A 12,128-nucleotide genomic window follows, 5' to 3' on the forward strand; every position below is an offset into this window, starting at 1 on the left:
CCTCCAAACTACCCTCAGAACCGGGCCTGATAGCATGAATACCAATATTCACTGTACTCGAACCCAGTAAAGGACAATGTATTTATTTCCCTCCGTCGTTCCAACTCCGGATCGTCCTAGGGTATGGTTTGACTGTTAAACCCCACTAGACGACCACTATGTTACATGTCTATCATTATTGGTCGGGAATGACTTTAAGAAACTCCTTTCTTAAATCATTCGTCTACCCTGGCCAAGGTTTTGATATGACCAATAAGATTAATGACAACATAGAGTTCAAACTCATTACCTTGAGCTGACGGATTCCATCTTGACTCACCACTAATTACATAGGTACTTAATTATACCCAATGACCATTCAACTAGCATTTTTACACACTAGGTGTCCGGTATCTAAGTATAATAAGTAGTCTATTAACTACAATGAGCCATGTGACTGTACCATGTGTAACAACAGAAATGCAGGGGGCGTGATATAACAATTTTGTGCTGAAATGGAGAAGATCCTTGCCCCGCTAGCCTTACTCCACTATTGTGTACTCATTCAACATTTCAACTGAGAGAAGAAAGAAAGAATATGTAAAATGAGTGACATACAAAATGTTTTTCAACTAAAATCATGAATTCTCATTCAACTTTCAATTCCAACTTGAAATTATTCCACATAGACAACTTCAGATTTGTAATTTCTGACACTACAAACACCCCTTCATTATCAGAACTAGCTTTTATTTCCATATCATTGAAATTTACGGTCCTAGAGCCATGTCGGACTATGGACGACGGGCTCTTAACTCCCTTAGTGAGACCTAAAATGGTAATTTTGTCAATGACATAATTCTGGCTCTTTGCATACCCTCCATGAGTTACATTTGATGTAATTGTCACATTGCTTGACCCTAACTCTGCCTGAAATTTCACCAATGTCCAAGTACCGATTGCCCCCGCTATATGTAATTCTACTCCGTTGTCCATGAAAACTTCCCCGGTACTAGCACTGTTATTGCTCATTACCACCAAGAGGTTGAATGATGTGTTTCGTGCAGCTCGTGTTGTAATCGCTTCGCCTTGCATTGCCAAAATGTTACCTAACACAAGCACAAGATAACACGTAAGACGTATACCTTCACAAGTGAACTTATGCAATTCGAGATTTAATTAGACTTGTCAAAAATTTAGACCCGGTGACTCGTTTGATCCGAACCCGAAATGACCCGTTATTTTAGGGAAGAGACCCGACTCGAACGGGTCGAACCGTTGGGTTAAGGTAAATTAGGAATTTTATTAAAATATTAACATTTATATATTTTATTTGAAAAAATAGTTTATAAAATTATTTTTTTATTACTTAAAAACACAAACAAAATAAAAAAAATAATTTTATTAACTTTTATAATATTTAATAATAAAAAATTATTAAAAAAACTTTACTTTAATAATTATGTCAATATAATTGATGTAAACATTGAACATGATTAAAATATTACTTTTAAATATGTTTTACATTTTTAAAAAAATATTTTTTTGAATAAAAAATGTTAAAAAAATGCGTTATAAATTATTTCTTAACCCTTATTCTGACTCTAACCCGGCCCGTGGCCCGTATGACCCGACCGCGAGTGACAGGTCTACATAATTGAACTGATGCAATACGAGATTAATTAGACTTGTCAAAAATTGACCAGACTCGCAAACAGGGGCGAGCCCACCTGGTACCCCAAACGTAAAAAAATCGGTTAAGCGTATGTGTCCCAAGTTCGATTCCCATTATATATGCATATTCATTATTTAAACTCGGACCCAAAATGAGATACTCCGTACAAAATTAGAAGAGGCTCGATCGTTACCTTCACGGATGTGAACATTGATATGATCAGCAGGTGCACTCAGAGTAACATTAGCACCAGTAGAAGCTGTCACAGAATTCGTGTAATTAAATATATCAAACCAGTTTCCTTTCGGGAAGTACGCAGTGACAGATTCAGCACCGGCTTGTAAAACAGGCGAAACCAAGACACCATTGCCAAGAAGAAACTGTGAGCTGATACCATAAGTTTCGACATCCTCTGGAAACGAAAAGAAGAGAGGTCTAGCAATGGGGGTTCCTGTTAAATGAGACTCATACATTAATGTGTACAAATATGGGAGGAGTCTGTAGCGAAGTCCTAGGACTTTCCGTGCTGACTCGGCTACCGAATCCCATACATAGAGCTCGTGGTAGGTGCTTCCTTTGTTGGCATGGTTTCTTGCAAATGGGTAAAATGCTCCTACCTGCATATAAAAAACATACTCTACATTAAAATTCCAGCTTTAAACATGTTTTTTTCCAAAGTGATAAAGATCAGCTCATTTCTGTCACTTTGACTTGTAACTGTAACTAGGAGTCTACGATAAATCTCGCATAAAAGCGCGGTTTTTTAGATTGCATTGTATATAGATTATAACTATTAAATTAGTTGTATTTAACTTTAAAACTAACAATTTTCACTAGTAGAAAAAACCCCTATCGCGACGCAGATATAGTGGCGGTTCTAATAGAAGCCGACACAAAAAGTAGATAAGAAACTATTGGCGGCGGTTTTAATTAAGAACCGACGCTATAAAAGAAATTATTTGTGACGGTTTTATTTAAAAACCGCCGCTATAAGGCTTTTGTGGCGGTTTAATTTACAACCGACGTGAAAAATGGTATGGCGGTTTTATTTTAAAACCGTCACTATAATGCTTTTGTGGCGGTCCTATTTAAAACCGACTTATATCAAACTTGTATGTAACTTGGCGCTTAAAATGACAACACCCGCATATCTCTTATTCTCTATCACTCGTTCACTCCCCAGTCCCCACTCTAACCTAACTTCTCTCACCGTTGTTCTGCTCCGCCACCACCAACACTCCATATGAAAGAAGGGGGACTGCTCGTCGCCATGGCCGACCTCCATTATTCACCGGTTCTTCTTCTTCTTCTCTTCCTTTCGCTATTACCCCTTTTTTTAAGATCTAGGGTTTCAACTCAAACTTGAATTATTATTATTATTATTTTTATTATTATAGTTAATTGATTTAGGTTCTTTTCCCATCGACGACGACGATAAAAAGCTGATATCTCGATGATGTTGAACACAGTCCATTCCCCACCGACAACTCCAGGTCCATTTTTTCCCGCTTATCATCTAAGTTTTCTTTACTTTCCTTAATTTTTTACTTCTAATTCTTCTAATTGCCTGCGTCTTTGATTTGTTTTCCTTTTTATCGTTTGATTTTTTTTGTACATTTACGAAATTCTTATCCGCGAAAGTGATTTGAGTGATTGCTTAGCCTGGATGTGCATCTGCTTATGTTACAGGAAAGAACATAGAATGGCAGGAGAAGCTTCCTAGAGTTATGTTCTAAAGATAATTGCTGGGTAGATTATATAGTGTAATGCTAATTCCAAGGTATTTGTGCAGTTTTCTTTAACTTAATTTAGTGTTTTTTTCGTTTGGATTTTGATGTGTTATTTCAGTTGAGGTTTCAATTGATAAGAAAAATTAATGGCGGCTGATTTGATTGCTAAAGTTCTCTACTTCAGTTTCCAAAAATCATCTAACGCTTTGCTTGGTTCTTTTAATTATGCTTGTTTTGGCTTCACTGTACTTTGTCTGAGTTTATGACTTTGATTTGCAGCCAGTGCCTCAATTTTTCCACGATACACACTACTTCTGATTATGGCTTGATTTTGCCAAATGGAAGTTATGCTACATTAGCTAGTTACTGTGTTCAATGCACTGGTCGCAGGTTACTATTTTTGATGTACTTTACACTTTCCTGAATCCTCCTCGAGGGTTGGTTTTTGTCGAAAGTAGGAATAGAGGAAAAATGGAACACTGTGTTTTACTTCCAAACATTCCCGTGTCTGAACTTGAAAAGGTTTTAATTTGGCTTTTGAAAAGGAAAATGTATCCCCTATTTCTCTTGTTCATCTTAGTTAACTTGTTCTTAGATGTGGGAATACTATGTGAATGTTTATAATGTTGAGTAATTGGTAAAAATAGAAGCTCGTTTTGTATTGTTGCATGGAAGGTTATGATATTGAAGAAACGATTTGCCATGCTCCTCCTGCTGCTGCTATTGGTGTCCATTTCCTTTTTATCCCGGTTAACTTCTATAACATTACTACTCTCTGATTCTTACTGTCAGTAAGTCTGTGCAGCGAATTACTTGTTTTGTTTACTGTATTTAAATGTATGGAGTTAACACCCCTGTTTATGGTGTGTAGTTTATTAAGCAAAATGGTAGTGCTTAAAGTGCACTTAGTCTATTCTTGGGTCATTTATAATAAAAGCCAACATAGAAGTGTAAAAAAGTTAACTGATTTGGATCGCACTCAGGTGATTATTGTTATATAGTAGCTGAAACTTCATTATATATAATTTATTTAGTGTGTATATTTCCTTGAGTTACTAGTTCTGTTTACTTTTGACTTAGAATTCTAGTTGAAGTCTCATAGACATCTAGACATGGACATATGATTATCAATGTGCAAGTATTTAAACCACACGAAATATGATAATGATTTGTATAGGACAAATATTTCCTAAATGAGGGGTTTAATTGGACAAATAACAAATTTATTATATGACATGATGTCTATGAGTAGGCTGTTAGGAAGTGAATCCCAGCCAAGGGTCGATCTTTTTCTTCTTTTGCCGGTTTAAAGCAATAATATACTGAAAATTTCAGGCTATGTAATTCTTTTGAGTTGAATATAAAGATCTTTTTTTTGAAAATTATCTTGCAGAATATTGTTCTGATCAGAGAACCATGAGATGCTAGATACTACTAGTTTCAAAGATCTAGATGATCACAGGTAGTTCCGTTTAGAGCTGACATTGGAAGGAAGACCTACACAAGTTATCCTAATTCTCAAAACTTGAACATGCCGATCAATTGATGCTTATATGATTAGTTGAACACGATTTATTATTTGTCGTTTTTTTATTTCTAACTGACCTGTTTCTGAAATTAATCAAATAATTCATTGGTTCAATGGTTCGTCTAGGCGTGGTTTTCATCAGTTCTTGCTGATTTGCAGTTGTAGATTCTGTTCGAATTTCTGAACTTCCATTTTGCCCGTCAACGATATTGGTGTATTTATCAGATTGAGACCTTCTGTCCGTGATCTCCATTTCAAGCTCATGCTTCGAATTTTGTTGCTTTACCGTGGAATATGATCCTCTTCATTAAGGCTTACTGTGGAATATGATCCTCTTCATGCTAAGGTTTAGAGAACATGTAATGTTGATTAGTTTATTAACTAAGACGTGTATGTGATTATTTATACACTTGGAAGTATATTTTTTTTCAATATTAGCAATACTAATTTGTTTGGTCGGATGATATACAAGTTTGTTGGTTGCCATTCTCTTGTATGTATTGTTCATTTTGCTATTTGGATTGTCAAATCTTAGGATATTGCTAGCAAAATTTTGGTAGCAATTTTTTTTTTTTAAATAACTACCTATGGTGGCGGTTCTTCATCAAACAACCGACGTTATAATTACCTTTAGTGGCGGTTCTGTACCAACAACCGACGTTATAATTACTTTTAGTGGCGGTTCTGGAACAACAACCGTTGTTATAGAGAACATGTAGTGGTGTAATAATATTATTGATATATCTATGGTGGCGTTTTTCAAACAATAGCCGCCATTATAGGTGAAGTATAATGGCGGTTCTTGTTTAGCAACCGCCATTTTATATAAGCCTATAATGGCGGTTTTATAAAAAAAACCGCCACTGTACGTAAGCTATAGTGGCGGTTGTACAACCGCCGCAAAGTGTAAACAACCCCGTGATATACGGCGCACCCAAAATTTGTTAAAACCGCCATAAAAGGGTCATTTATGACCACCGCTATAGGGGTTTTTTCTACTAGTGTTTCAATGTGAAATATTAGGAGGTAGACAAAAAATTTTCATTTTTAGCTCTAATAAAATAAATAGTTTATGTGAGACTTTTTTTTTCTTAAAAAAGTTATTTATAAAAAATAAGATTTGTCGATTTAATTTAAACAACTTATGATTTTTTTTATCCATATAAAACATTTTAGTGAAGTGTACATTTATTATTGTAATTTTTGTTAGAATATGCGTGCGAGGTATAATATAAAAAAAAAGGTGGAATACCTAAACTAATTTAATAATATGGGTAAAATGTAATATCCGATCAGTTTGGGTTTCGAGTCATTTTCACCATTTTATTTGTTTCGCTATAGTTTTGATTAGTCTAATTTCGATGCGATTAGTATTACAATTCAAATAAAATTATTGAACGAACATTTTACCTGAATCCATCGACGACAAAGCTCTTCATTAGTATTATCCATAAAACCACAAATATCAGCACCAACCATAGGCAACCCAAAAAGACCAGAATTCAACATTGACGGAATCGAGTACGCAAGATCATCCCATCTTGCTGCATTATCCCCTGTCCAATGTGCTGCATACTTCCCTGACCCCACAAATGTCGACCTCGAAAGCACAAACGGTCTTTTATTTGTAACATTAACAAGAGCTTCGTGAGTTGCTCGAGCTTCAAGGTGTCCAAACAAGTTATGTACATTGTATTCCGTCACATTACCGTAATGCAAAGCGGATCCCGGAATAGTCCTGCTTAATATCGGCTGACGACCTCCGCCGTCATTGATTTTATAAGGCGGGTCATCAAGTGTGGAGTTTTCTAGAGGTTGTGAAGTTATAAAGTTGGCTGCTTCATTCATGTCGATCCATAGTCCATCGAACTTGAGATCGTCTTGAAATCGTTTTATTTCATCGGTCCAGTAATCTTGAGCTGCCGGGTTTATGAAGTCAGGGAAATAAACCGGTCCTGGCCAAACAGAACCCAAGTATTCCGAACCGTTGTGGTTTTTAATAAAGATGTCATCTTTTATTCCCCTGCTGAATGTATCATATGAACTGTTTGTGCTGATACCTATAAAGATGAATTAAATCGTGATTAGACCTATCAAACGAGTCAGGTTCGAAAAACTGAAGCATGTGACAACTTAATTACCAGGATCGACAATGGGCACATATCGTTGCCCATTGTTGTGAAGATTATTAACAAATTGTTGCATCTTGTCAAGAGGGAAGTTAATAGGATCCAAAGTGAAGTCTTTATAGGCATCCATGTAATCAATATCGGTCCACATTACGTCCAATGGGATTTTCGCTTTTGCGTAGTTGTCTACGACGTACTCAAGCTCACTCACATTCTTATATCCATATCGACATTGATGAAAACCTGAAAATTAAAGTATCATACATATCAAATGATAGACAATCAAATAAAATGAGAAAAAAAGTTTTAATCTATTATTTCAAGAAAAAGAAAGAGCAAGAAAGGTTACCAAAAGACCAATATGGCATGGAAGCAGGGCGACCGATAAGCTTGGTATACTGATCCATAACCTTCACGGGTGTGGGCCCGCCAAAGATATAAAGATCGATAATCCCACCAATCACCTTATACGTAATTCGATCACCCGTATACTCAACATCCATCCCATTGCTATTCAACAACAACACTCCATGAGTCGTCCCGTTCATTGGACCTGATCTCACGTCCATATAAAACGGGTGTGAACCGTACAAGTTAAGGTCTTTATTAGCACTAGGAATGTCGGCATTCCACATAGTGAGAACTTGGTTAGGGGTCAATTGAAGTGTGGGCTTGGTATGCTCCCCAAGCCCATATATGTGGGATCGGTTAGCGGGGAGCGTGGAGTATAACTGAAGATATTGGTCTTTGAAAATGAGGGTGGTATTTGGGTCATTGGGGTCTGTTACGTATGTTGAAGTAGCAGAATAAGAATATGGAGTAATCTATTTTCCTTGGTATTCATTAGCCAAAAGAGATAGCAATATATAGTACAAGTTGGTACCTAAAACAAAGGAGAGAATATCTCTAACTGAAGATAATGACTATTGACCAAATAACTAATTAAGCTAATTGGTAGGCTCGGGTATCTCGCCTAACACCCCCCCTCAAACTGGAGCATGAAGGTCGATAATGCCCAGTTTGCGAAGTAAGTACTTAAATTGACGTGCTCCCAAAGGCTTAGTAAACATATCGGCAACTTGATCATTGGTCGAAACATGGAACGGCTTGACAAGGCCATCGGTAATAGCATCCCGGACAAAGTGACAGTCAATTTCGATGTGTTTAGACCGCTCGTGGAATACCGGATTCTGGGCTAGGTGAATCGCGGATTTGCTATCACAAAACAGCGGCATAGGGGAAGTAAGCCGAACATCCAAAGTGGTCAATAAACCCTTGAGCCACTTAAGCTCACAAACAACAGCCGCCATCGACCGATATTCGGCCTCAGCCGAGGATAACGAAACCGTGTGTTGTTTCTTCGTTTTCCAAGACACAGGCGAGTCACCTAAGAAAACGAACCAGCCGGACACAGAACGACGAGTCAGGGGACATTTGCCCCAATCAGAATCACACCATCCCGTCACGGTAAGTGGACTGTCAGAGCGTAAGAAAATACCCTGCCCCGGACAACCTTTCAAATAACGGACGACTCGCATAGCTGCCTCCATATGAGCGTCACGCGGTTCCTTTAAAAATTGAGATAGAACATGGACGGAGAAAGAGACATCCGGTCGTGTGACAGCTAGATAAACTAGGCGACCAACTAGTCGTCGATAGCGCTCGGGATTAGATAAGAAAGGACTGGTTGTGGTAGCGAGATTATGGTCAATATCCATGGGAGTAGGACTCGGTTTAGCACCCAATAAACCAACCTCGATAACAAGGTCGAGTGTGTATTTTCGCTGGCTAAGACAAATGCCGTCAGTGTTTCGGGCAACCTCAATTCCAAGGAAATACTTTAATGGACCCAAATCTTTCATTTTAAAGCATCGGGACAAATATTCTTTAAAATCATCAATGGCCGAAATATCATTACCCGCAATAACTAGGTCATCAACATAAATTAAGACATGTAGACGAACCTGGTTATTGGAGTATGAAAATAGTGAATAATCGGAATAAGAATGACGGAAACCATATTGTCGAAGGGCCCCGGCTAGCTTAGCAAACCAACACCTCGGTGCTTGACGGAGACCATATAATGATTTTTTGAGACGACAAACTTTACCATCACGACCATGACCAAATCCCGGAGGAAGTTTCATATAGACTTCTTCATCCAAATCCCCGTGTAAGAACGCATTATGGACGTCCATTTGATGCAATTGCCACTTCTTGATCGAGGCAACAGCTAGAAGAGTCCGAATAGTGACCATTTTGACCACCGGAGCAAAGGTTTCACCATAGTCGATACCTTCAATCTGATGATTACCAAAGACAACAAGGCGAGCTTTTAATCGTTCAACGGACCCATCGGATTTGTGCTTAATCTTATAGACCCAACGACAACCAAGGGCCTTTTTGTCGGAAGGCAAATCAACCAAATCCCAAGTGCCATTAGCCTCAAGAGCATCAATCTCGTCTTGCATAGCACGACACCACCCATCGTTACGAACAGCAACTTTAAATGACGGAGGTTCAACCCCCGCGGTTATGGCTGCCAAAAACGAGCGATGTCGACTAGAAAATTTATCACAATTTACAAAGTTAGCTAAGGAATAAGGTGTACCTTCGGACGATGACGGAGTGACTGGTGAACTTGGAGAAGATGGACTGTTTGTCGTATCAAGAACGTAGCCGCTTAAGCGTGAGTTGGGAATTTTTATGCGGTGTCCTCGACCAAGGTCAGGAGGCGGGGCAACAGTTGAGGAAGAGGGAGGAGGCACGGCTGAAGTAGCAGCATCAGGAGTAGCAACGGCTTCAGTGGCGGGTGAAGGGGACCCGGGTGCAGTATTTACGGACCCCGACAACCCGTTAGGAGTAGGTGTCGAACTAGGAGCAGCTGTGGAGTTCAATTCGGGCTCGGATGAATCATCAGGAGGAAGGAGTTGTTCAATAGAATCAACTTGATTGTTGGAAGCAGCGAAAGGAAACAAATTCTCATAAAATATGACGTCACGGGAAATAAAAATTTGGTTAGTTTCAAGATCGTATACCCGCCATCCTTTCGTATTATGTGGGTAACCCAAAAATAGGCATTTACGACTTCGAGGTTCCATTTTATCTCCTTTCGTGTTCTGATTATGAGCAAAACAAAGGCAACCAAATACCCGTAAATTGGAATAAGACGGAGATGCTCCAAATAAAATCTCATACGGGGTTTTGTGATGTAAGAGAGGCGAGGGCAAACGATTAATTAAATGAGCAGCCGTAAGTACACACTCGCCCCAAAATTGCTTAGGAAGATGACCCTGGAAGAGTAATGCGCGTGCCACATTAAGGATGTGACGATGTTTGCGCTCGACTCGCCCATTTTGTTGGGGCGTGCCTACACACGAGGTCTGAAATTGTATCCCTTGCTGCACAAAATAATCAGCTATATGATTGAACTCACTTCCATTATCGCTCCGGACAATTTTCACCTGTTTAGAGAACTGGGTCCGAACCATGGATAAAAAATGCATAAAGAAGCCTGTAACCTCGGTTTTAGCAAGCATTAAATATACCCAAACGGACCGGGAACAATCGTCAACAATAGTTAAAAAATATTTCGCACCACAAGTAGAGGGAGTACGATAAGGGCCCCAAAGATCGCAATGTATCAATTGGAAAAGTTCAGAGGCAGTGTTATCACTAGTATGAAAGCTAGATCGAGTCTGTTTGGCAAGATGACATACATCGCACACCAAAGATTTATTAAAAGAAATTGTCCGAGCTAAGGAAGTAAATTTGACCGCATTGTCTCCTGGATGACCAAGCCGACGGTGCCACAAATGGTAATCCCCAGCCGTGCCAACCGCATTCACCAAAGGGAGCGAATTAGGAGAAAACAGAAACAGTCCATCGTGAAGTTCACCAGCTCCAATCATCGTCTTCGTAGACCGGTCCTGAATAAAACAACCATCCTTAGTAAAATTTAATACATAGTCGTAATCAGCTGTTAATTGCGAGACGGATAGTAAATTGCAAGTTAAATGAGGAACAAATAAAACCCGTCGAATGACCAATTTATCACTAATTCGAGCTGTACCCATCTGAGAGGCTAATATTTGCTTCCCATTTGGTAACCCCACCGGTCGAGGAGGAATGACCATGGTGTCGGAAAGCAAAGAAAGGTTACCTGTAACATGATTAGAGGCACCAGTGTCTATAATCCAAGAGGAAAACGTACCAGACAACCGATCCGAATCAATAGAAGAGGACGCGTGAGCCACATTGGCATGAACCAGAGAGTCATTGCGAGAAGAAGCCCCGGACTCACTACCATTTGTATTCGAACCTGCCCCTCCTCCTCGGCGGCGACGGAGTTCCTCCAAAGTGCGAGGGCGACTACCCCACCATTCCGGAAATTTGTTGGCCTTAATAAAACAGCTAGTGACTTCATGACCATTCACTTTACAGTGAGAACAAAATAGGGTACGCCGTTCCAACTTTTCCTTCTCACGAATTGCCTTCCAGTCGGCTGGGGTACGAGAAGTCCCGGGAACAGCGAACGCCATGACAGGAGTTACATCGGAAGGGGGAGAGTCGTCTTGTAAAAGACGTTCAGTTTGCAATGCCGCGTGGTAGCCGCGGTTGAGGGTAGGCAGTGGGTCTAATTGGAACTGTTGATTTCGAAGAGTACTATAGAGACTACGATCAAGACCCATAAAGAATTGATGGAGTCTCTCGTTATCAAGTCTCTTAGTTGCCTGTGATGATATATCGCAAGTGCATCGACCGCACTTACACGCGAATGGAGGTTCGTGAATAGTTAGAGCATCCCAAAGAGTCTTTAATTTACCATAGTATTCGGTTATGGACATACCTTTGAGTTGTTTACAATTAGCGAGATCCGTCTTAAGAGAATGAATAGAGGTTCCGTCAACAACCGCAAAGCGTTCCTCCAAGTCGCGCCAAAGGACGGCTGCATCTTCAACAAAAGGAACACTGGAGAGAACGGAAGGATCGATCATGTTACGTATCCAACGAACAATCGTGCAGTGCACCACTTCCCACTGTTCGAGTAGATTGGGCTCAGTAGGTTTCTTAATCGACCCATCGCA

General features: G+C 39.4%; 2 protein-coding genes and 1 long non-coding RNA gene across 5 annotated transcripts; 1 reads left to right on the forward strand and 2 right to left on the reverse strand.

The window, feature by feature from the left end:
- Positions 1-627: 627 nt before the first annotated feature.
- Positions 628-7,846, reverse strand: LOC141608705 (alpha-glucosidase-like). The gene is made up of 5 exons (XM_074428050.1): positions 7,391-7,846; positions 7,054-7,284; positions 6,323-6,972; positions 1,848-2,271; positions 628-1,088 (listed from the first exon to the last, which is right to left on the reverse strand). The coding sequence occupies exons 1-5, from the start codon at positions 7,674-7,676 to the stop codon at positions 628-630; spliced, it is 2,052 nt and encodes a 683-aa protein (XP_074284151.1). The 5' UTR covers positions 7,677-7,846.
- Positions 2,781-5,328, forward strand: LOC141609406 (uncharacterized). Of its 3 annotated transcripts, XR_012527407.1 has the most exons (4): positions 2,781-2,948; positions 3,065-3,147; positions 3,344-3,434; positions 3,664-5,327. It is a non-coding gene; the product is annotated as an uncharacterized LOC141609406 (long non-coding RNA). The 3 variants fall into 3 exon arrangements; XR_012527408.1 differs by having other exon boundaries at positions 3,052-3,147; positions 3,344-5,328; XR_012527405.1 differs by having other exon boundaries at positions 3,344-5,327.
- Positions 7,847-10,650: 2,804 nt separating the features above from the next.
- Positions 10,651-12,128, reverse strand: LOC141609407 (uncharacterized). Its single transcript, XM_074428465.1, has 2 exons — positions 11,255-12,128; positions 10,651-10,970 (listed from the first exon to the last, which is right to left on the reverse strand). Exons 1-2 carry the CDS (start codon positions 12,036-12,038, stop codon positions 10,936-10,938), a joined length of 819 nt encoding a protein of 272 aa, XP_074284566.1. The 5' UTR covers positions 12,039-12,128; the 3' UTR covers positions 10,651-10,935.

Source organism: Silene latifolia, chromosome 10 (assembly GCF_048544455.1).
Source record: "Silene latifolia isolate original U9 population chromosome 10, ASM4854445v1, whole genome shotgun sequence".
NCBI classification, from domain to species: domain Eukaryota; kingdom Viridiplantae; phylum Streptophyta; class Magnoliopsida; order Caryophyllales; family Caryophyllaceae; genus Silene; species Silene latifolia.

Bases quoted from the DNA above. Each gene is read 5' to 3' on its own strand.
- LOC141608705 (XM_074428050.1), bottom strand. From the start codon at position 7,676: ATGTGGAATGCCGACATTCCTAGTGCTAATAAAGACCTTAACTTGTAC. The intron at 2,272-6,322 runs GTAAAATGTTCG...TTTTATATGCAG, and splicing joins TTTGTCGTCGATGGATTCAG to GTAGGAGCATTTTACCCATT. The intron at 1,089-1,847 runs GTAACGATCGAG...TGCTTGTGTTAG, and splicing joins CAATGTTCACATCCGTGAAG to GTAACATTTTGGCAATGCAA.
- LOC141609407 (XM_074428465.1), bottom strand. From the start codon at position 12,038: ATGATCGATCCTTCCGTTCTCTCCAGTGTTCCTTTTGTTGAAGATGCA. The intron at 10,971-11,254 runs GTACGTTTTCCT...TGTTTTATTCAG, and splicing joins TGATTCGGATCGGTTGTCTG to GACCGGTCTACGAAGACGAT.